This window comes from Centruroides sculpturatus, unplaced genomic scaffold (genome assembly GCF_000671375.1).
Source record: "Centruroides sculpturatus isolate CEXI.00-Female unplaced genomic scaffold, Cexi_2.0 scaffold607, whole genome shotgun sequence".
In the NCBI taxonomy this organism is placed as follows: domain Eukaryota; kingdom Metazoa; phylum Arthropoda; class Arachnida; order Scorpiones; family Buthidae; genus Centruroides; species Centruroides sculpturatus.
This window is the reverse complement of record NW_019384856.1, coordinates 439,332-467,005: the sequence shown is the minus strand read 5'-3', so window position 1 is coordinate 467,005 and position 27,674 is coordinate 439,332. Positions and strand designations below refer to the sequence as shown.

Here is a 27,674-nt window from a genome sequence, read left to right as displayed (position 1 = left end):
AATTATTTAAATTAATTAATTTATTTATAATTATTAATATTAATAAGAGATGGCGCCTAACGCTTACCTCTAGTGCCAAATTAATTACGTAATTTATTTAGTAATTAGCCTTAAAACTAGCCCGATGGATTTACGGCATATGTTTGGTGATTAGCTATATTACATCGGGTTTAGCGATGATTATATATATTACGCCTTGCCGGGGCTTGCGATGGCCGGTTGAGTGCCTTATAGGAGTAGGACGTGGGCACTGAATGTGTCCCCAGCCGGCATTGTAATAACCGTCGATGGTTACATAGTTATACGCTGGAAGAGGAGATCGGATCGGAGGTCCGGATAGCGTAACTGGCAACGCATCTGCACGGTAAGCAGGAATTGTGGGTTCGAGTCCCGCTCCGGGCCAATTTTTTCTCCCAGCGGTTCTAAATTATTTAAATTAATTAATTAATTTATAATTATTAATATTAATAAGAGATGGTGCCTAACGCTTACCTCTAGAGCCAAATTGGTTACATAATTTATTTAATAATTAGCATTAAACTAGCCCGATAGATTTTCGGCATTCTGTTGGTATGTAGCTATATTGTATATCGTGTTTGGAGATGTTTGAATAAATACTAAGTATTTTTATTTCTAAACGGAAAATATCATAGACTCCAACTTTAATTTTCTTTATTGTAAAGATCAGTATTATTATTTCAAAAAATAATTTTTTTTCCAATTTTTTTAAAAATTATATTGCAAAAAATAAAATGTTAAAATCTGAATGCATTAATTTTGAATAAATTAAAACAAGCATATTAATTTGTTAATGTAAATACATATAATTTATAATGAAAAATGCAATTCACATAAAAAAAAAACTGCTGCTGGTAAGCAGTTCAATTTGCAAAGTCAAATAAAGATTAATTGTGTTGATTTTGTGAGAATCTGGAGTTGGGAGATTATTTCTAATAAATTTGTAAATAATATAAATTGTTATAATTTTGACAGAAATTTTATGTCGAAAAATCTAGAAAAGTTGAAAAAGAAACTTCCTTTTGTCTTGAGGAAAGTCAATCAGTTACTCCCAAAACAATAGCTAGAATGCTATGTCGTACTCTTTATCCACGGGACCACCTGACTTCTGAAAGGTGTCAGAAGCATTGGGATTTTCCAATAATTCTATTGGATAAAATTCAGTATAAAAGGTGAGAGGTCACCTTCAAATGTGCTCTCGCCAAGGCTCTTAGCCAATGTTCTCATCACTCTCTCAGTTCTTCACCTTTGCTCTTTCCCAAGAACTCTCAATTCATGTCAAATATGCATATAAGTTTATCACAGATAATGTGATATTTTTATGTAAATTCTCTCTCATCAGGATAGATTTAATGGATTAGAATTTGAAGTTCTTCTTTATATAATTGTTGAACGTAACCATTTTATTCTTAATACTGTATAGTTTATGATACTCCATGTAATGTATATATAACAACTATAGATCTTGTATAAATAAATATATGATTAATATATAGCTATACTCCTTATTTGTCATTTAGTTGATTAATGCCTAACTCCATTGTCAGCCCTTGTAAATTATATAATCCACATATCTGACGTCATTTTGTGTTTAAATTAAACCCTCCGAAAATTCCGGTCAAGTTTCTAAATATATCTTTTTCCATTCAGAAGATGAATAGAATCGCAAGTTAGGATGCAACAAATTTTATCTTAACTGGTGTCAGGACAGACAGGAAAGATTATATAGATCTTTTTTCTTCATTTACTTTCTACCCTGTATGTGAAACAGGGTTGACCCTGAGTTCCCGCTTTTCACAATTTAGTTTCATTTTATGTTTTTTCATATTACTTGTATAATGTATAAGTCAAGAAACAAATTTGAAAAACAGGAAAGATATACAGGGTGAGTCAAAATTACATGAACAATCTTAATTTTTAATTAAACATTATTAATGAAATATCTTAATTTTGTTTTATTTTCTATTCTGATTGGTCACGATGGACTGTTGTTATGGCCTCCCCAATCTCTGGTGTTCTGGCACTAAATTGTACTGTTGAACATTGGTTTGAGTGCATTAATCGTGCTGGTGGTCAGGTTGAGACTCTGTATAACACAAACTTTGAGTAAATGCTTTCTCTCAAATAGTGTTCACATAATTTTGACTTACCCAAGATTGTTCACATAATTTTGACTCACTCTGTATTTATCAAAATAAAACTATAATATTTGGTATAATATTCAAATTACTTTTCAATTGATTTATTTACAAGATTTTGCTAAAATTTAATTAATTAAAATTTTTTGGACACCAGTATTACTAAAAATGACAAAATAGTCAATATTTATTTCTAAATTATTTTCATCTTTAATTAATTATAGCATCAATATTTTAATGAATAATTTAGTATAATTCAAAATAATTGTTAATAATTTTGTTTAAAAAGTTTTAATTTAGTAAACTGATTAATAATTTAATTAGAAAAATTTATATCTTTTAATTATATAGCCATAAACAATGATTACAATTTAATGTTATATAAAGTGAAATTACAAGTATCAATGAATATTGTAGTGCATGAAGTAATACAAATGTTATGTATTCTTCTTTGACAACCATTATTTTTAATAGTTTGTAAATATTATTTTAGCTTAATATTTGGAAAATTAATATTTATTTATTTACTTAATATGCATACTGGATACACTCCTTGATGCAGGGAGCAATACAATCTCCACCACAAAAAAACAAAATGCTTAGATACAATGAACATAAGATCACAAACAAAATTATACAATAATAAATTATGTAAATAATAATTTAAATTAAGGCAAGGTTTAAAATTAAAATATAATAATTGATTAAAGTTTAAAGTTTGGGAGCATCCGTCAATAAAATACAAAAAAACTAATAAAAATTAAACAAAAAGTAAGCAAATTGCTTAACTATAAAAAAGAAATAAGTTAGTAACAAAGACACAGCACTGACAGATGCTCCTAAACAACATCAGTAATAAGGCCAAATTTACAGTTGAGGAATCATGCCCCCTAAAACAAAAGATCAACAGATTTTCTTAGAAAACAAAACACTTTAAATTGATAACATGGTTCCGATAAAATTTTAAGAAATAAAGACATGGTAAGAACTTTACAATCAAAAATTTCTTCACCTAGCACTTTAAAGACGCCCACATTTAGCCAAAATATGCCAGGCATCCACAATTTCTTTCTTGACACAAAAATTACATGTGTAAAGACAGGGGGGAGTTTTTATTTCCTATAGTTGGGATGGCTTAAGCTCTATGCGTATGTGGGTGGCAGTTTTGAGGAGGCAGCAAAAACACAGAAACCATTTATTCTTGTCGAAAATCTTACATTAATTTAGCAATGGTCCTTAAGTTAGAACTTTAGGTTGTCTTCGAGAATTGTTTTCAGTTTCGGTCTGATCCTATGCTGGAGGGGCCCCGTGGCAGCATCGAATTGAAAGTTCGAAATCTGAAGAGACAGCACACAAAAGATGAATGGAAGTACAAAAAAACGGAGGTAAACGAACACAACAGATAGTCTAGTGGAAGCCTCTATTTGTCCTTGAAGTCAGGGTTTTATAATTTTCTCGGGATTGAAGCATTGCTAATTGGTTAAACATTTTTCTTCTCGCTTCCCAATTGGTCTCCCACCTGTCTCCAGGTGTAAATGGAGCTTCATTTAGGGCGTAAGAAAGGTCAGCTAACGATGGTCTATTCGACACCTTCCTTTAGGACTCTGCATTTTATCGATGACTATGACATCCATGCTCATTCTGATATTTTTCTAGTTTTGTTTTGCTTTCTAAACTGTGTCTTAACTTTTAAATTTTAAATTTTCTTTTTCTATTTCTAAAATTTTGTTTTTTCCTCTACTCTTTGAGTGTTGACATCAAAGTCTGGTGTCGCCAATTTGACACTTATATAATTTTTTTATCTCAAGATTTAACTTAACAAATTTTTACATATCTTCCCTTTTTTCCAGGAGGGCTATTTCCGAGGCCTCAAACATGATTTTCTCAAATAATTATTAAAAAGTTCAATGAATTACACCTAGCCTGTATAAATAAAGAGAACATATTAAGGGAAACATCCTAATTATATAAAGAATTATCAAAAAAAGTGACATTTAATTCCTTATACCAACAATTATATATGCTATTATTTATTTTTCCATTTATATTTTATAAAAAATTATCAAAAATGTTAACAAGATGAAGAGACAAGTCCATTAAATCCAAATCATCATTAATAAGATTAATACCATAATTATTACAGGTATCAACAACATAATATGCCCAATTTATAGACTTTTTGCCAAGAATAAATTTCAGGCAAACCTTACTCAGACAATAATCATCAAGATTAGAAATTCTAATAATCCAATTTCTTATCCTACTAAATATTATAATAAATTAATATTAAGATATTATAAATTTTAAAACATATTTGATGAATAAAGTAAAAACTAAAAATTATTTGAGTGGTTGCAAACAAACAAAAATTAGAAATATTGTTGCTCACATTTTGAAACTGAAAATATCATATATAATTTTCATATTATAATTTATATTTTTTTCAAAATTGACATTGTATGGAAAATTGCATGATGGAAAAATTAAAAAAATATTTACAAAATTTTAAAATATAATAAATAAAGAAATTCTTTTTATTCACATAAATGCACTAAAAGCTAAAAGATAATTTTTTTTTCGGCTTTAACAGTATTCTTGGTATTATATGATCAAAAATAAAAGCTTAGGACACTTGTTTGAAAGTGTAATGAAAGATATTTCTAAACACAAGTGTTCTAAGCTTTTATATTTGATCATATAATACCAAGAATACTGTTAAAGCTGAAAAAATTATTTTTTAGCTTTTAGTGCATTTATGTGAATAAAAAGCATTTCTTCAAAAAATTTTTTAAAAATATTTTTTAGTTTTACAGTGGTACCTCAGGATGCGAAATTAATCTGTTCCGAAACTGATATCGTATCATGAAAATGTCGTAAGGTGAATCATTTTTCCCCATACGATTACATGTAAAACCAAATAATTTGTTCCAACACGAAAAACACACTCAAATTAAAGCTAAGTAGTAGTCTACATTAAAAAAAAAAAAAAAACTATAGTAAGGAAAATGCTGAAAAATGCATTTTGTAGTTGTAAATGTATAAATAACCATAATAGAATAATAATTGAAAAAAAAAATGTAGTTTTATTTGCACTTTACCTTTGAGGATAAGTAGAGGTGGAGGGCAGAGGGGAGAGAGAAGGAAAATGATACTAAAACTTAACTTATATAACATAATGTAACAATAACTTAAAAATAACTTAACACTAATTTTTTTATCTTTTCTGTTTTATATATATATTTTTNAAAAATAGTGTTGTTTTATATATATATATATATATTTTTTTTTTTAAATTTTTATTCACTGCTTTTTGCTTTCTTTCTTGACTTCCACCAGCACTTTCACTGGATAGAGTGAAACTGCTTGTTACTGCTTGGTAAAATATCTATCCAAAGAGGTTTGGCTTTGTCTACTTTTTAAAATGTTTCTAAAATGACTTAAACAAATATCATTACTCTGAGCAGCAATACAGCTAGTGTGAACCTTTTTGGGATGTTTATTTTCAATAAAATCAGTCACTTTCTAATAATACCTCAAGATTTCCTTTATTGAGCGAGATCCTTTCATGACGAAGCAAACACGCAGACTGAGACCAATGAACAGAAATGAATAAAAAATGGTGCTGCGAACTAATGTAACATTATATGGTGAGTTTTTGTTCGTATCGGGGAGCAAAAATATGTTTGAATTTCATATCGTATCCTGAAAATTTCGTATGCTGGAGCGTTTGTATCCTGAGGTACCACTCTATATATGGAACACTGAACTATTTAAATTCTTCTTAGTGGGAAGTGAGTGAAAAATTGAGTTACAAAATTTTATCTAGACAGTAAGACCAAAAAGGGACAAAGGTTTGTCCCACATGTAGCACCATCTGTTATCAGCAAAAAATTAAAATTTGTAAAAATCTGTTAAATTGTTAAAATTGTTTACAAACACTAAAAAAGGTATTGTCATTGGAAGTACTGTACACATGTATACAAAGTTTAAACTAGATTATAAATTGGGAAGTGGATGAAAATTGAGTTACAAGATTTTAGTCAGACAGAGTAAGTTAATAAAAAGCATATAACAATGTCTGAATTTTCAAATATTTCTCTATAGTTTGTTATCAGTGTTCACAATGACTCATCCACGTATTTTAGAACAATTCTGTGTGATGAGATTATTGTCTAGGTTTAAACCTATTATTTTTAAATTATAAGGATTATTTTATGTTAATAAATATTTTAATATTTACAGAGAAGGATTTGAAGAAAAATGTGTTATGAACAATTATTTTGGTATTGGATTGGATGCTAAAATTACTCTTGAATTTCATAACAAAAGAGAAGAACACCCAGAAAAATGCAGGTAAATTTTGCTTAATTACTTTTAGTATATCAAATATAATATATTCTATTATATTTAATAAAAATTTTCAACAATATATTAACAGAATTTCAGTAAAGATAATAACTATAATTTAGATCTAGAACTAAAAACTTAATGTGGTATGGTGTATTGGGTGGAAAAGAATTATTACAAAAAACTTTCAAAAATTTGGAACAAAGAGTTCAACTTGAATGTGATGGGAGAAGAATTCCATTACCTTCTCTTCAAGGAATAGTTGTACTGAATATTGCAAGGTATTTAATTTTTTAAATTTCTATATGAAATATTATAAACTATTAATAGTACCTAATTTAAAATTTAATTTTAATGATTCAATTTATATTTGTAGATACCTTTGGTTATTATTGTGAAAATGCACTGTTATTTATTTGTCTATTGACATTGATATATTGATGATATATTAATATATCTAAAATTTTCCAATATTAGGACATGTATTATTAATTAAGTATAGTTTGGTAGTATTAAGCTATAAAGATAGTGACAATAAGTTATTAACATTGTAAAAATTATTTATGTTATATGAAAAAAGTTTATTATTTAATTGTCTATTATTTGTTGTAATTGTTCATTTTATGATGCTTTTAAGTTTATAAATAACAAGAAATTTACTTATGTATGAACTTTAAATTATATGTTTATTCTGAAAATATTATGATTGAAAGATGAAAATTTTTGCTAAAACACACACTTTTTTTTCTTTAAATTAGATTTTACCTAGCATTCTGAAAATGATTTCTTCAGTTCTATAATCGTTATTTAAACTAGTTAAATGAATAAAGTAATGCTTTTAAGTTTATAAATAACAAGAAATTTACTTATGTATGAACTTTAAATTATATGTTTATTCTGAAAATATTATGATTGAAAGATGAAAATTTTTGCTAAAACACACACTTTTTTTTCTTTAAATTAGATTTTACCTAGCATTCTGAAAATGATTTCTTCAGTTCTATAATCGTTATTTAAACTAGTTAAATGAATAAAGTAAAGCTGTTATTTTCATTACAATAAAGCCATAGTTAATGCATTCATAATTAATATTTTTGTCATAAATGTTATTTATTTTATTGCTTCTATGTCAGATTTTATTTCTTTAATCATATCCTTTAACACATACTTCCATTAATAAAGTTCTTTTAGTTTTTAGTATTTATCAATTTATTTGTCAAATTTTCTAAATTTTGATGTTACCTTAAACTCTCTATATCAAAGTTTCACAACATTTTTCTTTCTTTTTTCTAGCACTTTCTTTAATTTAACTAACGTTTTCGGCCATTTTAAATGGCTTTCTTCAAGTTAAACAAAATAGAACATCAGTTATAAAGTAAATCAGAACGTAAATTTAAAACATTGCAATCTTGTGACTTCATGGTTTTGAATAGAATAAATAAATAAAGAAGCACAGAAATAAACAGAAATAAAATGAAATGTTAAAACATATAACATATAATTTTATTTCTGTACTGTAAGGTCTCTTTTTATGCAGTGGATACGTTCTACAGAAAAGCACATATAAAAAATTTGCATAAAAAAAGACTTTGCTTGCCTTGAAAAAAGTAGGGATACATTTTATAATTTTCTAAAATCGCATAAAACCAAAACAATGAGTTAAAATTAACTTAAAACCGCATAAAAAAGTTTGCAGAAATTAAAAGAAATAGGCTGCTTAATACTGCAACTTGAAATCAGCAAAATTTAAACTCGCTACTTATTATAAAAATGAACAAAACACCGCTAAAATAAAATTTAATTTCAAAACAATTACAGTTTATACCTTTCAATGCGAAACTCAGAATGATGTAATAGCGACTTGTCGATGGTANAAAAGAGCCTCCCTCAAAACCTAGTATTTGTGATATGGAATACCCATTCTCAATAGAATTTAAAGCTTTTCGATTCCTGCTTTGTGTGAGATTCTAGCCGGGGGTATGGAGTAGTTTATTACTCGTGTATCACTTACTTAGCGGCTAGTTGTTGAAACTAGTTCTCAGGTCATCTACAAGAATGGCTTTTTCCAATTTAAGAAAATCAAGTGCGGAGGGACTTATAGTTAGAATAAATTAAAGCGGAATTTGGTGATGGCGAATTCACCTTCTTCCTCGTCAGGATCCTGACACCAGTTAATCAATTTACTGTTATGCGGATTAACACGCGTATGGAGATAATATGGATTTGATTCAGACAAAGATGAGACATTTCTTTAACATAAAAATAAAAGAATTTAATAAACTAAAATAAACAAAAGCATATAAAATGGATATAATTAAACAATTCAAACGAGCAATTTAGAGAGAATATAGATGCAATTAAAATATATGCGTTGAGAGAGAGAGAGCTCACAAATTCATTTATAATCACACTACCTCAAAGTTTACTTTGTCTTTATGTTCATCTGTATTCTATGATCATACTTCATTTCATGGTGAGGTCTTGATTTGGCACAATATTAAAAGTTTCTTCTTTTCTTCCTAAATTAACTCATTTTTATACTCAATTGGATACAACTAAGGGCGTTGGCCTTATGGAGAAAATATGGGAGACTTCTCTCCTCTATGAGATCTTCTGACATACTCCTACTAAGGGCGTTGGCCTTAGGGAGCAAATATGGAATACGTCTGGCTTCGATGAGGTCCTATGGCGTACTCTCCGAATCATGTAGATCTTTGACTATATCTCATGATTTGTGACCAATCATCATATTTGTACTTTCTCACGTGACCGGAGGGAAGGGGAATTATTGAGGGGTCGACAATTCCCAGGGTGGTGAGATTTGTGATAGATAACTGGAAAACAAAAGGATGTGTGTACTTCCGTTAATAAATTCCCTTAAGCCCAAGCCCGAGATATCTCGGGCAAGTTACATAGCATTACATAAAATGCGGTGCTTAAGGCCATTTTTGAAAATTTTTTTTTTGAATTTTTGGAATGTTTTTTAAGTCTCCAAATTTTTTAAAAATATTTAAAAGTATACAGCCAGCTAGTGTTCACCCTACTTTAAACCCTTGTCCTCCCGCGACGTCTATGAAAATGCCCTGGGAAATCCAACTCCACCTGTGTTCAAGGTCATCCAGATGTGTAAATAATGACTCAGTGTTAAATTTCACAGAAGGGTGAGACAAAGGAAGTTAAACTTTGAAGCTTTTTCTTCAAAATTAACACATTTCATTTGTTTTTTTCAGTTTTAAGTATTTTTTATGTTTAATTACATTTATATCAAAAATTGCTAGGAACTAAAGCAATTAAGGTAGATCTAGCTGTCCTTTACATCCATAAACGTTATATGTCAGTGGAACAAATGGAGTGAGCTTTGAGCATTCCACAATTTTTGGAGACTGTCTATACGCCGGCTTCCTAAACAAGCCTATATGTATGTTTGTCCAAGAAATTTTTGGATGAAATACAAACCGCACAACTTCAAAAGCGCATAAAAATAATCCGCATAAAAAGAGACCTTACAGTATTTATTTATTCATTTACTGTATTTATTCTATTCAAAACCATGACGTAACAAGATCTCGATGTTTTAAATTTATGTTCTGATTTATTTTATAACTGGTGTTCTATTTTGTTTAACTTGAAGAAAGACATTTAAAATAGCTGAAAATGTTAGTTAAATTAAAGAAAGTGCTAGAAAAAAGAAAGAAAGGCGTTGTGAAACTTTGTATAATAAGTTCTAATTTACTGCACATAGACTCTCTATATCTTCTAAATTAGTTTTTTGATGCTTTCATGCAGCCAAACTTTATTTGGTTGGTTTAAAGCAATGTTATCCAACCGAAATTGTTTACTGGGGCAAAACAAAAAATAAAAATACACTGTGGGCTGCATATATTTATTTACAACAAAACATATACAATTATACAGTATTTTGTATCTATTTTAATGTGAAACTTGCTTTTCAATTTTTCACTTAATTTTTTAATATCAGCAGGTATTTTTGATGTACAACATAGTTGGGTTTTAAATTTTTATTGATCAATCTATTATGGCTTTCACATTTAACAATCTTCAATTTTGAGAAAAAAGATTCACAAAGATAGGTAATTCCCATTGCAGCTGTAATGCTCATCGCATTTTTAGGTTAGGGAATTTATCATTACAGATGCATTTTGTATAAAATTGAACTTTGTTATTGGCCTCAAACATATATTTCAATTCAGAAGATGACTGTGTAGTGCTCCGCCACTTATTGGTTGTTGTTAGTAATGTATGTGAATATTATTTGTATAGTTAATATTCTTTGTACTTAGTGTAAGTTTTAGTATGTCACACTGTGTCGGGATTTCTTTCTGTTTGTCATCCGTTCGAACACGTGTCTTCTTACTTTGTACCTCCCTCCTTTGTGTGACACTGGACCTCTGGATTGGCTACCCAAAGGGTCACATGAGAGTAGCAAGCGAAGGGTATAAATAGCAGGTCCACGTGTGAGCCGGGGCTTTTTTTTTGTTCCTTTCCTTTGGAGGAGTTTCATTCGTGAGGGTTCGGATCAGCACCATCGAGGAAGGTTGGAACCAACCGGAGTGAAGAGGAAGATTCGTTCGAACATCGAGGGAAGGGAGATAGAACAAAATTTCAAGCATGGTGTACACGGGAATAATAGTGTGGACGGAACAATTAAGGAAGAGAGAGTAACCGAGGTATTGACGGAAGCGAAGATTTTCCCCATGTGCGATAGCTGTTGGTCCAATTCCTGATTGTTTAACTGCCAGAGTTCCAGTGAGTAGACTGTTCTGAAAACTATTTACATGTTATTGTAAACTAGTTACGACCCTTATGTAGCACTTCGTGGCTATTATTGTATTATATATCTTTTTGTTTTGTTTTACGTTTATGTGCGTATGTTTGTACCGTTCCTTTCTGTTTCCTTCCTTGATACCACCTGTTAGCCGATGGCGGGGTTTTCCGACTTCACATTGGTCCGTGGCAGGATCACATGGGAGAGTGACGTAGTTGGAGGGAGATATAAAAGCGTATGTAACGGACAAGAAAGGACTTTTTTTGGTTTCCCTCTTCGAGCGAGTACGCCGTAGATGAAAGAAGAGAAAATACGCGACCGAGAAGAGAGTCGACCGTCGATAGAGTTCAAGAAGTTGCGGCGCGAAAAGAAAATTATCTCCATCGAAGCCAACAATAGTACCGTAACAGAAGAAATTATCAAGTCCCTTAGGTACTCTGTATTTCCAAAAATTGTTTATTTCCGTCGTATCTATATTACTTGTCAGGAAAAGGCAGGGCCTCGCATGAGGAAGGATATCGGAAAGGGGAATACCAGGAAAAATTGTCATTGTTACGCTATCTGTGTCTGGTACTGAACTGTATCTTGAGATTAATATTGTCTGCGTTTTTCTACTAAAGTAAACCTTTGTCTTGTTACACGTTTCCACCAACTGTTCATTGTCCTCCCCTTTGTTCTTTTCCTCATGTTTCTGAAACCGCAGATCACGTGCCTTGCGGAGTTTACACTTATTACGCTACATGAAAAGGGAGAAGGAGAGTGAAAGGACGAGGGATATTTGTATTCGGGACACGTGACTGTGTAATGAGAATTTTTTTTCCGAGAGTTCACATGAGCTCTCAGTAGTTGATCATGGAACCCTTATTGAATAAAGTGATATTTTGTAAGCCTACTAATTGGGTGTTAACCTGGTAGGACTCAGTCTAGTCAGAGATCAAATCAACTGAAGATCTATTAAATCTATCTGCAAATTTGTTGGAGCTTGTTTCACAACAATGTCAAATGTACATAAGAAAATATTAAATATATTCTCATAAATTTTTAAATATAAAAATCTTTCTTGAAATTCTCTTAGTAAATTAGTAATTTTTTGTACATATTTAAAAAATGCTTTTTGTCACTACTAAATTTATGTAATTTTGGATGATGAATTGTAGTTTTTGATTTTAACTGACTTTCATAAAGATTGAGTTCTGCTATGAACGCTTCTATATTTTGATATCAGTCTGCAATCAATTTGTGTTCACCTTGAAACTGCTTATTAAGTTTGTTTAATTTCATTGTGATATTTTAAGGAAACATAAATCCAAAAGCCACTGTCCATCATATAATTTAGGAACATTCTGGTTATTTTCATTTATAAAAATTCAAATTTCTTCTCTCAATTTCCAAAAATTCTTTAAGCATTTCCCATAACTTAATTAGTAGAGATAGCTAAATAGAATAACTTTATTAAAAATGGCTGCCAGGTCAAAGAAAAGAAAATCAGTAACTAACGATTATTTGATTTTGAAATGACCTACAGAAAATAACTGTTACATGAAGCGCTCCTTGGTGGCTAACTATAATCAAATAACTTGCACAGTAAAACATAATTAAACCTGTTAACAATCTAAATATGGAATGATTTGAAATTTTAAATCTGTATACACGTTTAAATTTGTAACTCTCATTACAATTTTATTACGCTTATTTCCAAAGAATTTAAAGAAAACAATAAAATTTCTTATCATTTATTGGAAACAAAAAATGCTGTTGTAACTTAAGAATGTGTCTATTGTTTGGCATTTATTACACACATAGGACAAATTTAAGGAAATATAATTTCATTATATCAAAACATCAATTTAAAAACATTTGTTGTTGTAAATATACTGATTAAATACATATATATACAGTATGTACTGTATCTACATACAGTTTATATTACAGGTTTACGCCGCAGTTCCATTCCTACAAAAGCAGGCACAAATCGAATCGGCATAAAATGAACCCATATTTACAGTGAGGTATAGGGTTAGGTTCTACATTAGTGAAAAATAAGCAAATAATTTTGTATATTAATTAATACAATATAATACAAAATACATATAAATTTTTAATTTTTAAAATGTATTTTATCATAAAATAAAATGAAATGTTTTTATTAAAAAATTTTAGTTACATTTTTCAGAAAAAAGTATCTATCTTTAATTGTTTACATTTTTGCTTTCTTTCATTAAGAATTTCAAAATATGGTCAAATGGATGCGATGATGCTCTTTTTTATATTTGCACTTCGCTCCCAATCATTGGGAGTCTAACTCACAAAGTTCATCTGTCAAACTTTCCATAGTTGAAAGGATATGCTTTAGATCGGCCATTTTCATAACTCTTGGAGTTTCTTTTTCGTTTTCTTCCTTCTCTGACTGTTCACAATCTAATTCTCTGTATAATTCTTCTAAGCCTTCATTTGAGAGTGGCTGATCATGAACTTCTAAAAGTTCTGTCACATCTTCAGCTGTAACATCTTCCAATCCCACATCACATGCAAGTCTGGTAATGTTTTCAATTAAATTCTCTTGATGTGCTACTTCTTCAAAATCGTGCATGAATGCTGGTAAAAGTTTACAGCAAACTCCATTTAAGCATTTTGATGAAACTTTATCCCAAGCCAACTTGATGTTTTTAATGCCTTTCAAAATATCGAAAGACCGCCAATAGTCTTTAACTGTTTTGTCTGAAGTGTCTAAAATTCTCATTTCCACGAAAGTATTATGGAGATAATTAGCTTTGAAAGTTGCAATAACCCCCTGATCCATTGGTTGCAAATTAGATGTTGTATTGGGAAGCATGAAAACAACTTTGACATCCAATGGTGTTTTTATTTCATCAAGGTTTTGAGGATGTCCTGGAGCATTGTCCAAGAGAAGTGCCTTGGGTGGTAATTTATTTTCTTCACAAAAGCAAAACACAGTAGGGCAAAAATAATTTGTGTACCAATCTGTGAAAACATCTTGTGTGACCCAAACTTTCTTATTCCATTTCCAATAAACTGGTAACATAACTTTATTTAGACCCTTTAAAGCACGTGGTGTGTGTGAATGATACACTAACATCGGTTTAAATTTCAAAGTTCCTGAAACATTGGCTCCCAACAAAAGAGTTAATCTGTCTTTTGCAACTTTAAAACCTGGAGTGGAACATTCTTCATGAGAAATAAAAGTTTGTGCTGGTAACTTTTTCCAATAAAGCCCAGTCTCATCAACATTGAAGATTAGGTCTGGAGAATAGTTGCCTTGTTCTACATAATCCTGAAATTCCTTAGGAAAAGCAGCCGCTGCTGCAAAATCTGCACTTGCTGCTTTACCACATAATTTTACACTACAATAGTTATTTCGGGATTTAAATCTCATAAACCAACCCTTGCTTCCCAAAAAAGTTTCTTCACCTCCATCTGTCTCCTTAAGATTATCAAAAATTGATTTTGCTTTTTCAGTTATAGCAGCTTGAGTCAAGGGAATGTTTTTTTGATTTGCATCATCCACCCATAACGATAACAATTTTTCCATTTTTCAAAAATTTTACCCTGATTGTAATTTACATGTTTTACATTTACTGCTGTAGACTGTTGAGCTGAGTGTTTAATTTTACTGTATCTGCATTTTTCATAATGGTAGTAACAGTTGATGGAGGCAAGTTCAAAGATCTACAGACATTAGGGCATGTTTGTCCATTTTCCATTTGTCAAATAACTTCCATATTTGTTTCTAAGGAGATTGATTGCCATACCTTCTTAACATGTTTAGTTTTCTCTGGTGCACTTCTTTTATCTGACATAATAACTCTCCTTTATTCTTGTATACATGGAGTCAAGTTGAAAATTAATTGATGTCCAATAAATGGCATCCAAAATCCAGAGTGCCTATGCGTACTAATGTTCTTATCTCGTAAAAGTCAGTAAAACACCTTACAATGAGATGGCACTTTTAGAAATAATGACTTGTCGATGTTGAGACGAATCCACTCCTCGTCGGCCAAATGATGCCTTCTTGAGCCAGACGATATCCACTTTTCTTTGGCAAGATGAAACAACTTCTTAGCGAGACCAAAGCAAACTCAAACTTTCCCACCAAAACTGATCGTTATATGTGCTATGACGGGCTGGCGGTCGACTAATCTGCGTCTCCATTCTACTGTAGCTCTATGTCGGGTCAGCAGCTCATTCAAACCTAACATTCTCTATTTGTCTAGACCTGACAAATCCCAACGAGCCACGATTCTGCCACAACACGTCATGTCGTAGTGGACTCGTGTCTTGCTAGGATTGGTCAAATCTGGACAAAATCTAGTCAAATCTAGCATAGGGAAAATCAGGGAATTACACAGCGAAACGGTGAATTGTGCAACGACATTATTGTGAATCGGCATAAACCGAGGGCTACCTGTATATGTAATATATTAAAGCTTTGTTAAAAAAATATTTAATAACTGGTTTAATTTCTGAGTGTGCATGATAAGGTGTTATACATCATATTAATGTATATAAATATACATGTGATATTTCATTGAAATAAAAATCTATAGAAGATAATTACTGTTTTAAAGGGCCACACAAAAACATTGAGTGGGCCGCATGTGGCCTGCGGGTTGGACATCGCTGGTCTAAAGTAAACGACACTATGGAATCATTGTGATTTTAATAGAAGTAATAATAATAAATTAATTGCTTTTGTATAAATTATTATATATAATAATTTATACAAAAGCAGATTTTACATTGCAGATTTAAAAAAACCCGCATAGACACAAGTTTACTAATACTAATGTTTTCATCTGTTTAAGATGGACATCCTCAGGTAACTCAAATCTGTAGTCCGATTGTTACATCTGATGGCATATCCCTCAGCTGCAAAATATTTAGAGGGTTTGGAAATATACAAGGAAATCAAAAACAGAAGGTGGTTAATTTTAAGGATTCTGATTCCCTCTCAACATTGGTAGGCATGGTTTGAACTTCTGTTGTACTCACTTTTGACCTAGGTATTGTTGTTATAATAGTTATACCTTGCCCTTGTTGAAAGATGTAATAATCTTAGTTTTACCACCAAATTAGGAATTGTACTACTGCACACATGCAAGCTTCCATTGTCTGGAAGTTTTTTGGATTTGAATTTGTTCTATTTTTCAGTTCTGTTCTACATTTTACATTCCTTGTAATTAACCTGAGGATGTCCACTTTAAATATAAACATCCTAAGCCTGATAGATATGTTACCACTAAAGCTCAAAAGCCGTTAAAGTGTACATTACCTAGTTAATCTCCAGATTAACTGGGGTGATCTGTGAACATGCGGAATTAAGAGTTTTCCGCATTTTACCTAGGTTATCTGCACATTAACGGCTTCCGTATCGTTAAAGTTCAAAAGTTTGTTTCTCTCATTTCCTTTCTCTACTCCTTCCCTCTCTCCCCCCACTTTTAATTTGGTTTTTGCCTGTGTCTTGTCATTGCCAGTTGTTTTTATTTCTCATAATTTGCGTTGGCTGCCAGTGCGTCACATAGCTAATTCTGTTTTCAAATTCATTTCTGCTTGACGCATGAATTTGTGACAAAATTTTTTTAAAGCAGATAAATTTAACTCCTAGTATGCAAGAAAGCACTTAATTGGTGAGTAAAATAAAAAGATTTTTCGCAAACCTCTTTAGCGAAGATTCAAAATATAATAGTGTTTTAATTAATGACAAAACGAAAGTATGATTCCATAATTGAAGATGTAAAGCGAATAAAAGTTTTCAAGAAGAAAGAATCATCTCGAGATTATCGAATAATTCAAAGATATGATGTGTTGACTGTACAAGGCTGTGAAAAACTCATTGAGCCATTGTCAGATGCGCGAGAAGTGTGAAAAAGTTTGTCCATGCCGAAGAATTGTTTGACATATTGTATTTGACTGATTTGTCAATTGGCCACTGTGGAAGAGACAGAATGATCAAGCAATTAAAACCATTTTATAAAAACATAACGCAAGCCCAAATAAAAATGTTTTTGGATTTATGCGAACCTTGTCAACAAAAACAAAAAAGTGCAAAAAAAGGGCTTGTTGTAAAGCTGATTATTTCACCGCATTTCAATAGCAGATGCCAGGTAGATCTCATCGATTACCAATCTCAACCAGATGGAAAGTTTAATTTTCTTCTCGTATACCAAGATCATTAACAAAATTTGCTGTATTAAAGCCGCTCACATCAAAATAGGCAGATGAAGTAGCCTATAACTTGCTTGATATTTTTCTCCTTTTTGGCGCTCCAAGTATTTTGCATTGTGATAACGGACGTGAATTTTGTAATAAAATCTTAGAATATGTAACACAGTTGTGGCCAGAAATCAAAATGGTTAATGGCAAACCTAGACACAGCCAAAGTCAAGGAAGTGTAGAACGAGCGAATCAAGACATTGAAAACATGCTAACTACTTGGATGACTGATAATCAAACTAACAAGTGGAGTGAGGGCATACGATTTGTACAATTCATGAAGAATCATGCCTATCATTCTGCAATTTAAAAAATGTCCATACGAAGCCATGTTTGATTGTCCCGCAAAAGTGAGATTGTCTTCTATTATACTACAAAGTGTATTACATTCGATAAATACTGAAGAAGACCTTGAAACATTAGAAGATTCACAAGAGACTGTTATTATGGGATCACAGTCAAATCTTACTTAAGATGACATTCCGTTATCCCCTACTTCTACAGAATCACCTATAGAAATACAACAATTTATTGATAGTAATCTTAGACTGCCTTCTACACTGTTGTTTGAGAAATATTCAGTTATGAAAAATATTCAGTTACCCTGCACCTCCAAGAAATCATCTCTGCAAGTTGAAGAAGTCATCACTGAGTTACTCTCAACTTCAGCAGAATCGCCATCACAGTTTTGTACAGAGCCTGTAAAGAACACTATACAAGACACTCTGTATTGTTTGCTCAAAAGCAGCATCAAGTGCTCACAAGTGTAAATCGTATGATATGTTTGTTCACATAGTTTGTGGTGAAGTAGATCCTAAAGAGGAAGGATATGGTAAGAATATATTGTGCAACGTCTGTAAAAAGAATATGGATCAGAAAATACAGCGTGATGAAGCCAAGAGATGTTTAAAAAAGCAAGCAAAGAAAATGTTAGCAGTTTCTAATGCAAAGCACCCAAATGTCGATGAAGGTGTCACTGTGAGAATTAAAATACCCGAAGAAGACAGAGAAAAACTGATGCATGCTCAATTTTAGCTGTGGTTCTTAGTAAAACAGAGGATGGCTTTTATAAACTTGGTACTAAAACGGGTATCTTAAAACAATTGTATGCAAAATCTGAATTCAGTGTTTGCAAAGAGAGATTTTAAACGAAAGAAGATGTCCCTCCTATAGAAATATCTTTACGTCAAACAGCAATAAAACAATTCCTTGGTATTGGGCAGGGTTTCAGAAAATGTGACTGCAAATCTAAATGTACCACAAATAAGTGTGCTTGTCGCAAAAACCAATTGCTATGTAATTAAAAGTGTCACCAATCTTTAGATTGCACTAATAAGTAAGCACACTTTTATCACGTGTTTTGCAAATTCATTTCCCTAATTGTAATAATATTTTAAACCGTTTGATTTTTGTATTACAGTTTTTTTAATTGATTGATGATTGATTCTATCAGCTAAATTTGTTGATTGTTTGATTGTATTAACTTGATTCTTTAGATATCGATAATTAAATAAATAACATTATGTTAATTTAAGTGTACAGAAACGTTGCTGTTGTTCCAGCAAAGATCTTTTTTCACTTTACTGAGTGCCTAGTAGGTAATGTGCAGATTACCTAGATACTCTGCACATTACCTAGATAATTTGAGAAATGGAATAATTTTCGCAGCTTTAACGAATCACCCTAGTTAATCTGGAGATTAACTAGGTAATGTACACATTAACGGCTTTTGAGCTTTAGCAGTAACAGATATATTAAAGCCAAACAATTGCCAAATTGGATCAGGCTATATTACTGTTATGTTTTTGTCCATTTTAAATGGATGAAAATGTTAGTACAGTGGATGATCGGTTAATGAACATAATCCGTTCTAAGACTTTCCGCATTGTTTGCTATCTGAATTGTTCATTAACTGATTATCGATTTACCATAGGTTTTTATGGGAATTTGATTCATTTGTTCTGGAGACCCCCAAAAATAAAAAAATATATACTTTCTTACTATGTTTATTTACATGTAATAATAAAAATACATATATAGACAGTCTTGCATTTTTATTAGTCACATTTTTTTCCATTTGTGGTGGGGTTAAAGAATCTGTGTAATGTCGATTGTTTTCCTCTCTTTTTCAGGATCTTTCAGAAGTAATTAATAGCATTGGAATTGTAGAGATCCCTAAGTCCCTATTAACCTCAACTTGGTTTGGATGCCATTCTAAGACCATTGTTCTGACATCCTCCCACTTCAAAAGATCTTTAATAGCAGATATCGGCATTAATCCTCTTTTTCAAAAGAAAACATATGTCATCAAATTTCTTGATGTTCTTCAAGAAATTTGATGACATATGAGAGTTCTTGGCATTCTTCTTTCATCAGATCTGTTTCAGGTTCCATTATGAGCTCTTCAATGTTCTTTATTTCTCAGATGTAATTTTTGTTATTCCTTTAGCTGCTTGAGTCTTCTTGATTATACAGTATCTTTCTTAGATAAGATTGAACTGTGGCCTACTGTAGACCTGTTCAAGCCATACTGCCCAGTAGGGTGGTCCAAGCTTAAATAGCGAAAAAAAAATTTTCAAGTGGAAGTCACGCCACCCCCTTCTTTTGTTACACCTACCATTCCTATTATGTGTTCAAAATTTCACCTACTTATCTTATATACAAGGGGGTGCTCATTGACTTTGAAATATCTGAGTTTTATGAAAAAATCCTTAAAAAGAACTAGTCAGGATATTAAGTAAAAAATGTAAACTATGTATCAAAAGTAAGTTTTTTTAATTCAAATATAGTATTTAAAAACACACAAAATGTTATAAACAAAGCAATACTTAAAATAATATTAATTACAGTTCTTTTTTTCTCAACCTAAAACTAAGTTCATTAGCACTTTTTTGGATGTTTCAGTAGAAACGATCTTTCTGTTATGTTCAACGATGTGAAGTAAAAATTGTTTTTCTTTCTCATTCTTAGTGAGTATCATATTGTAATCTTCAAATAGTTTTACACCCCTCTCTGAAGTGTCATTAACCACATGCAAATTTCTTATGCAACTTTTGCCTTGAAGGTAATCAACATTGTCACCCCAAGTCTCAGGAGGTAATTGCAAGAAAGAGTCCTTGATGGTAAAGCAACCACAAAATCATCTTCTTGCTTATCTTTTAAAGTGCTATCGGCATTAGAAGTGCTACTGAAGCTGAAATCAAGTTCTAGTTCTTGACTTGACACTACTGAAGTTGAAGCATTACTTTTAGCGGCCTTTTCTCTTAATTCTTCAGCTTTTTGTTTTCATTTTAGAGAACGTTCTTTGGTCTTTTCCAGCTTCTTGTCAATCGATGTCTTACGCTCACCTCTTTGATCAATGAGAAACTCTGTCTTCCGCAATTTTGATTGAGTTCATGGCGTGTAAATGGGCAATATCAAAAAGTTTGTCTAGCTCTTCTGTAAACAAATGTTCTCTATTTTTCTGTGCTTCTGAATCTCTTGTTTTATTTTTCTTTAAAAGCAGCCATTTCTTATGAATTTTTATAAGTTTTTCAAGGCAGTGATTTGGTTGTCTGGTCAGAATACCAGATTTGCTCCACACCTCTCTGACTTATTGAATGAGCATATGTGCAGAATCTTTCACATTTTTTTGATTCATTTAATGTGTGGTGATAACGAAGTAGAACTTGCCGAAGAGTTGGAAGTTGGTTAATCCTTACCAATGGCTCAAGATCCCGACATCCAAGTAGAAAAATGTTGTCTTTTTTTCAAGTTGATGAACTGATTTTAATGCATTGATTCACTCACAGTCTAGTAAATAAGTACCAAAGGTTTTTACATTCGTCTGTAAAACTCTTTAACAGTTCTATTTAAAAGTAGATTTGATTAATTTAACATACAAAACTGACCTGTAACAAAAAATCAAGATCAAGCATTTTTCACAAAAATTTCAAAAACAGCACTCAATTGAGTGCCTTCTTCCACTAAAGCTAGCCAACTGAAATTATACAATGTTATTACTAAGGATACATGTTACAAATTTATGGGGTGGCCAAACTGAAAAACAAAAAAAATTTTTTTATGGACCACCCTACTGCCCAGCAACATCTGACATCTTCTGCCTACTCGCTACCTTTGCTATTATACTCTCACCTTTTGAAAATAAAAACCGACGCAAAACTTAACAAGTGCTTGCCCAACAGTCTCGCAAATACTATAAAAAAATTCTTTCTGTCAGAAAAATAAAAGGCTGGAATTACAAGGGTGAGTTCAGAAGAATACTATCCGATCAGTATATACTGGATTGAGCATTGATGTCGACGTCTCCTGCACTCTGAAAAGTTTTGAATTGTTGCCTGAAGACAAGGGAAGACCAATCGGTATTCATTATTTTACATCGCTTCTTTTTGTATTTGTTCTGTGAGGTGTTCGTTGTTCAAACATAAAAATTGTTCACGAAAGTGTTCATTATCCAATTTGTTCGTTAACTGATCATCCACTGTATTAGTAAATTTGTTGATGTTTTAAATTAATATTAGTGTCTGCATGAGTGTATAACCAGTTTTTAGAGTGGGAGATCATTGCAGAATTATGTAAAATGAGATCATATGTAGATAATTGATGATGATCAGAATAATATCCTGATTCTTTAAATTGGAACATTATCAAAAGACTAATATGGAAATTAAGATAAAAACATCGTAATTGTGATATAATAAATACTCAATTTAGATATATGGTAGAGCGTCATTTATCTGAATCAATTGGGGACTGGGATTGTTCAGATAACTTATTTTTCGGATAACCGATTATGTACGAAAAAATATCCCATGTTGAAATTTTTCTTTGTTGTGTGTCGCTTCATGTTGAATTTTCGTCGATGTTAAGCCTAATGTAAACTTTTTAAAATAATAATCGTGGCTATTGTATCATTAAAAATCATTTCTTTATTTTGTACAAACAAAATAAATATATTGAAAAATATAAAAACAAAAAAAATTTATACTTCAGAAGNGTAGCTCAAGATACAGCCAAAGATTGCAGCACCACAGCACTAGCAAATATTTAAATTTGCCGACTGGAATTCTTTCGGATAACCGACTTTCGGATAAACGACGCTCTACTGTAGTTTATTACTAACAAGTTTTTATAAGAAATATTAAAATATATATTATATAATTAAATTACAAAAGAATATGAAAAATAAATAAAATATAAATAATTTTAATTAGTTATGGAGGAGGATCAAATTTTTGGGGTGGAACTAAAGAAGATGATGTAAGTTTAAAATTTGTAATATAATTATTATGAAACTTTACAATATAAATATTAATTTATAATAATTATTTATTGATTTTATTTTGAAGGAAATGTAAATGATTTATCAAAAAATAAAAAATTAATATAATTCAATCAAAATGCATTATAATGATTTATGAATAATAACAATGAGATAAATAAATAAATAAATTTTAATTGAGAAATAATTAGTTGAAATATTTAAAAATAGAATGGAAACTATGTTTACAGAAATTTGTTTTTCCTAGTTAAAATTCAGTTATAATAGTTTTATGACTATTCATTTATTGTTTTTTATCTTTATGAAAGTAAACTATATTGAAAAATTATTTTATTTATTATTCAGTAATCTTTCTTTAATTTAATTTAAAAGAAACTTATTACAGTAGAGCCTCGAAAACTTGGCCTAATGTGGACCGAAGGGTGGCCGAGTTTGTGAAAATGCTGGGTTATCGGGAATGGCATTAAAAATATAAGTATGAATGTGGAGTCCTCAGAAAATACTGTGCTATACTTGTATGTATTGTTTGCTTGAGAATACAACAAAGAATAAACAGTCCAAATATTCTAAACAAAGGAAAAGTACGTACTTTATGAAGGCAGAGCCATTACTACATGAAAATGAAAATTAATGAATACACAGTGTACAGTAATTTACCTGATAAGACAGACCCCAGAAAAATACTTTATGAGGCATAAAGCTGTCTATAATGAAAATTAATTAACTAAGGATTTTTTTGCCCTGGAGTTATCCGGAGTGCCGGGTTATCGAGTGCCGAGTTTTCGAGGCTCTACTGTAATTACATTTCCTAATTAAAATAATTGTAAACAAATTTATGATTTGATTTGTTATGATAGAAAATATATTTAAATATTTTTAAGAAAATTTATTTTCATTTCTTCAGGAACTGAAATATAATACATACTGAAATTAAAAATGAAATTTTATAACTTGATTTTCATTTTAGATAGTTTCTTCATAATAAAATCTTTAATATTTAAATAGAATTTTTATTATAACAAAAGTTAATGTAATTATATATGTTTAAATTTGTGCATAGATATTTTATGCTCCATCATTTGATGATAAAATATTAGAAGTGGTTGCTGTATTCGGAACTGTTCAAATGGCAGCTTCTCGTGTAATTAATTTGCAACATCATCGTATTGCTCAGGTATGACTTATTAAAGTATCATTACATATATTATATAATATTTATATTTAAACTTTCAAAAATAAGTATAAAATCATTTAATAAAATTTAGTATAATGAATTTGTTCTAGATGTATTTGTTAAAGTCAATATAATTCTTTTTATATCAGAATATTTTATTGTAAAAAATAATTTATATATTTAATATATTAAACATAAAGATTGATGTAAAGCTTTAATCAAATTAGTGTCGTTCAGTTAAAATTACAATTTTGGGTGATGAAGGAGTACCAGTACAAGTGGATGGTGAAGCATGGGTTCAACCAACAGGATATATATGCATTGTCCATAAAAATAGAACTCAAGTGCTTTGCAGGAATAGGGTAAGTAGAAATATTTATTTATTTATTTATTTATTTATTCTGGTAATTTGGTTGTCATGTTAGATGTTTTTATATATATAAACCTAACATGACAACCAAAGTAAAATTTTAAAAATTTACTTAATATTTGATAGTCTTCAAAAAATTCTATACTTTTAACTTATGAGTATATTAAAAATATAAAGTTTCAAATGAAAATCTTCAATGGTTATCTTAAGGTTTTAGAAGTTTATTTACAGTAGTTTAAATTATTAAATTAAATAGTATGAAATAATAATAATAATATGCTTAACAAAATTCATATTTGATGATTTAAATAAATAAATATGATAAGTCATTATGAATTTTAACCATGATGATTATTTAAGTTATCAAACCAGCCAGACCTGCAATGATACAGCTGAGTGGTGAGGGATAGACTTCAGAGCCACTCTGAAAAATTTCTGAGGTTTTTCACCCATCCTGATTTGATTCTGGGTCCCCCAGAACTATAGGCTGCCACCTTATCTGCTTGGCCATCTGACCTAATTAGTTCATAGACAATGAATTTACAATTTGCTGTAGATAAGTTAGTATTGAGTAACAAAGAGTAAATTATTCCAGTTACAATCTACAATTTATCATTGAAACTCCCAGAAGCTGGAACTTTATAATATCAACTAATTTATGCTTACCACAAAACTTCTAGCACATTGACTAGTCAATCACAAATGTTTTTGTCTTTGTTTAGAGGCCCTCTTCAGGTGAAATAACAGGAATTATAGTTTTATTGAGCTTCTATATGTTCATAAGTTATTCAAATATCCTGTTCTAGGCATTTTAAAAAAAATTTCAGTCATTCAGTTAATAATGATTCAAATAAATTTCCAAGGTGTTTTAAAATTTACTTTTTTAAAAATTTCTCAGATGTGGATTTTAAATATGGATGTTAAAATTATAACAAGTGGATATAGATATAAAAAATTAGTTTACACCTTTTTACACTGAATTTGTGCAAGAGCACAAATTCAGCATAACTTGCCAAACTTATGCTAGATTTAACCTGTCTTTGTTATTAATGTAGCCTTCTATACAGTCCTGTTTGTAGATCTTGATGGTTTCAGTTGTTTTAAGTTTCATTCTTTCAAACATCATTCATAAAAGTTTAGCTTTAGTCCAGCATGATATTGTTTCAGGATCTGATGCAAATTGGACCAAAATGCTCGTGTAGTTTTTCTTTATATCATAGATGTGTTCTTTAATTCTAGATGCTAGTGACCTACAGTCTACATAGAATATAAATGTAGAGTCCATATATAATATAAATAACATCTTTAACCATCCAGCAATAAAAATATTTAATAATGACAAAAACGTTTTAAACTGTTTTTTTAATAGCCATCTTCAGTTGAACCAATATTTAAAAAGAACATTACAATGGAATGTATGAAATACAAATTAAACAGAATCCAAAATGCGCACGCACAGTTCATCTGACTTGCGTATCTATAAAGAACTTACAAATAACATAAAAATAAACATGCCAACGAGGAAATATACGTTGATTACATCGTATTAATCTGCGTTATTGTAAAAAGATTTCCAGGCATAAGATAACCCTTCTGCATCTCTATGATTAATGCATCCCTTGCTTATGTGAGCCTTGTGTCAAGATGCTTCACTGCTTGTTTGGAATTCGTGGCTCTAATAATTGAGGCTTGATCCCAATATACCTTGACCTCCTGCTATTTGGCAAATGCTGTGAGCACTGTGCTATCCATGTTCATACTCACAGAGTATTTGAGTTCATTGAGTCTTTGCTTTAACTGCCGCATAGTTGCACCAATGTAAACAAGATCAGAGTTGAAACGCTGATCTTTTATAGGTATAGAATATACTCCTGGTAAATTATTTCACTTTTCCTTTCTCTTATTGTTTCTTAACATTCTGTAGGTCGTTGGATTACGCGATATACTATTCGTAGATTATTACTGTTAGCAACATTCCTAATAATTTTGTTTAAAAAAGGAAAATAATTAAGTACTACTATTCTTTCCTGGGTCATTTTGGGAGGATGCCAATTCTGATTCTGAAATTTCGTAATAAGCTCATCCACTTCTCTTCTCCGGTAACCCTGCTGCATTGCTTTCTTCCTAATGTAATCTAACTCTTTATAAGTATCATATACACTCGTGCAATGGGTATATGCCTGTTTAATCCATGCCCGAAACGCTACATATTTAATGTGCCTAGGATTGATAGAATTCCGTGGAATAATAATGGGTTGATAAATTGGGTTGCAATAAATGTCCGTCCAGATTTCTCCTTCTTTGCACATGATAAATAGATTGAAGAAGTTAATATTACTACCACTCTCTTGCTCTAAATCCAATGTCAAATATGGGTTATTGTTGACTGTGTTTCGAAAATATTGGGCGTTGTTATCATTTCTCCACAGAATGAAAATATCATCTACATATCTGGAGTATAATATGTTGTTTTGAAAAATGGGCAGGATATTGCTTTCCACTGACACAAGACTAATCCCTTTAGTTTCCAGCAATTTCTGATATTAATGTAATTAAACATAAAAAATACTTAAAACTGAAAAAAAAAAAACAAAAGAAATGTGTTAATTTTGAAGAAAAAGCTTCAAATTTTATTTTCCATTGTTTCACCTTTCTGTGAAATCTGATGCCAATGAATCATTGTGTTTACAGCTGGATGACCTTGAGAACAGCTGGTGTTCAATTTCTCGGGACATTCTCATAAAAATCTCAGGAGGCAAAGGGTTTAAATTAGGGTGAATACTAACTGGCCATATATTTTTAAATAATTTTAAAAAATTACGTTTTTTATTGCAATTTCCGACTTAATTAAACGTATATATAATAAAATATATTAATTAAAAAACTATCGGAGGTTGTTTTTGACATCAGAAACTAGCTTTAAATAACTTTATCGAAGTAAAATCCGTGCACTAGAACTTTAGAAAGATGAATGAAATTTGATAAAAAAAATTCCATTAAAAAATATTAAAGGTTAATTGTGCGTCATTAAAGGTAGATTAAAATCGCGATAAAATTTTTTTGCACGAGAAAAAATTTTTGAAAAAATTTGGAGACTTAAAAAAACATCCCAAAAAAATTTTTTTTGGAGGGCCCAAATGCTTGAGTTTTATGTAACGCTACAGTGGCGTGCCGTCATTAGAAGTGTTGGAAGCGCCGCTTCCCTCATATTCTCTAAATAATAAATAAATATTAATTTTAATTATATGAAAATAATCGCACAATATTTTATTATAACCGTATTATGTATTTTATTACAAATTTCTATACTACGCGTGGAAAAAAAAAAT

General features: G+C 30.6%; 1 protein-coding gene across 2 annotated transcripts in view; it reads left to right on the top strand.

Annotated features, from left to right (window-relative positions):
• LOC111630581 (diacylglycerol kinase eta-like) overlaps window positions 1-27,674 on the top strand; it is a 63,332-nt gene that overhangs the window by 5,671 nt on the left and 29,987 nt on the right. For both annotated transcript variants that reach the window (XM_023374696.1, XM_023374695.1), the window contains 5 exons: window positions 6,399-6,509; window positions 6,626-6,784; window positions 22,734-22,779; window positions 23,862-23,975; window positions 24,203-24,337. In XM_023374696.1, the coding sequence (XP_023230464.1) occupies window positions 6,399-6,509; window positions 6,626-6,784; window positions 22,734-22,779; window positions 23,862-23,975; window positions 24,203-24,337 (565 nt within the window). The remainder of the gene's footprint in view (window positions 1-6,398; window positions 6,510-6,625; window positions 6,785-22,733; window positions 22,780-23,861; window positions 23,976-24,202; window positions 24,338-27,674) is intronic.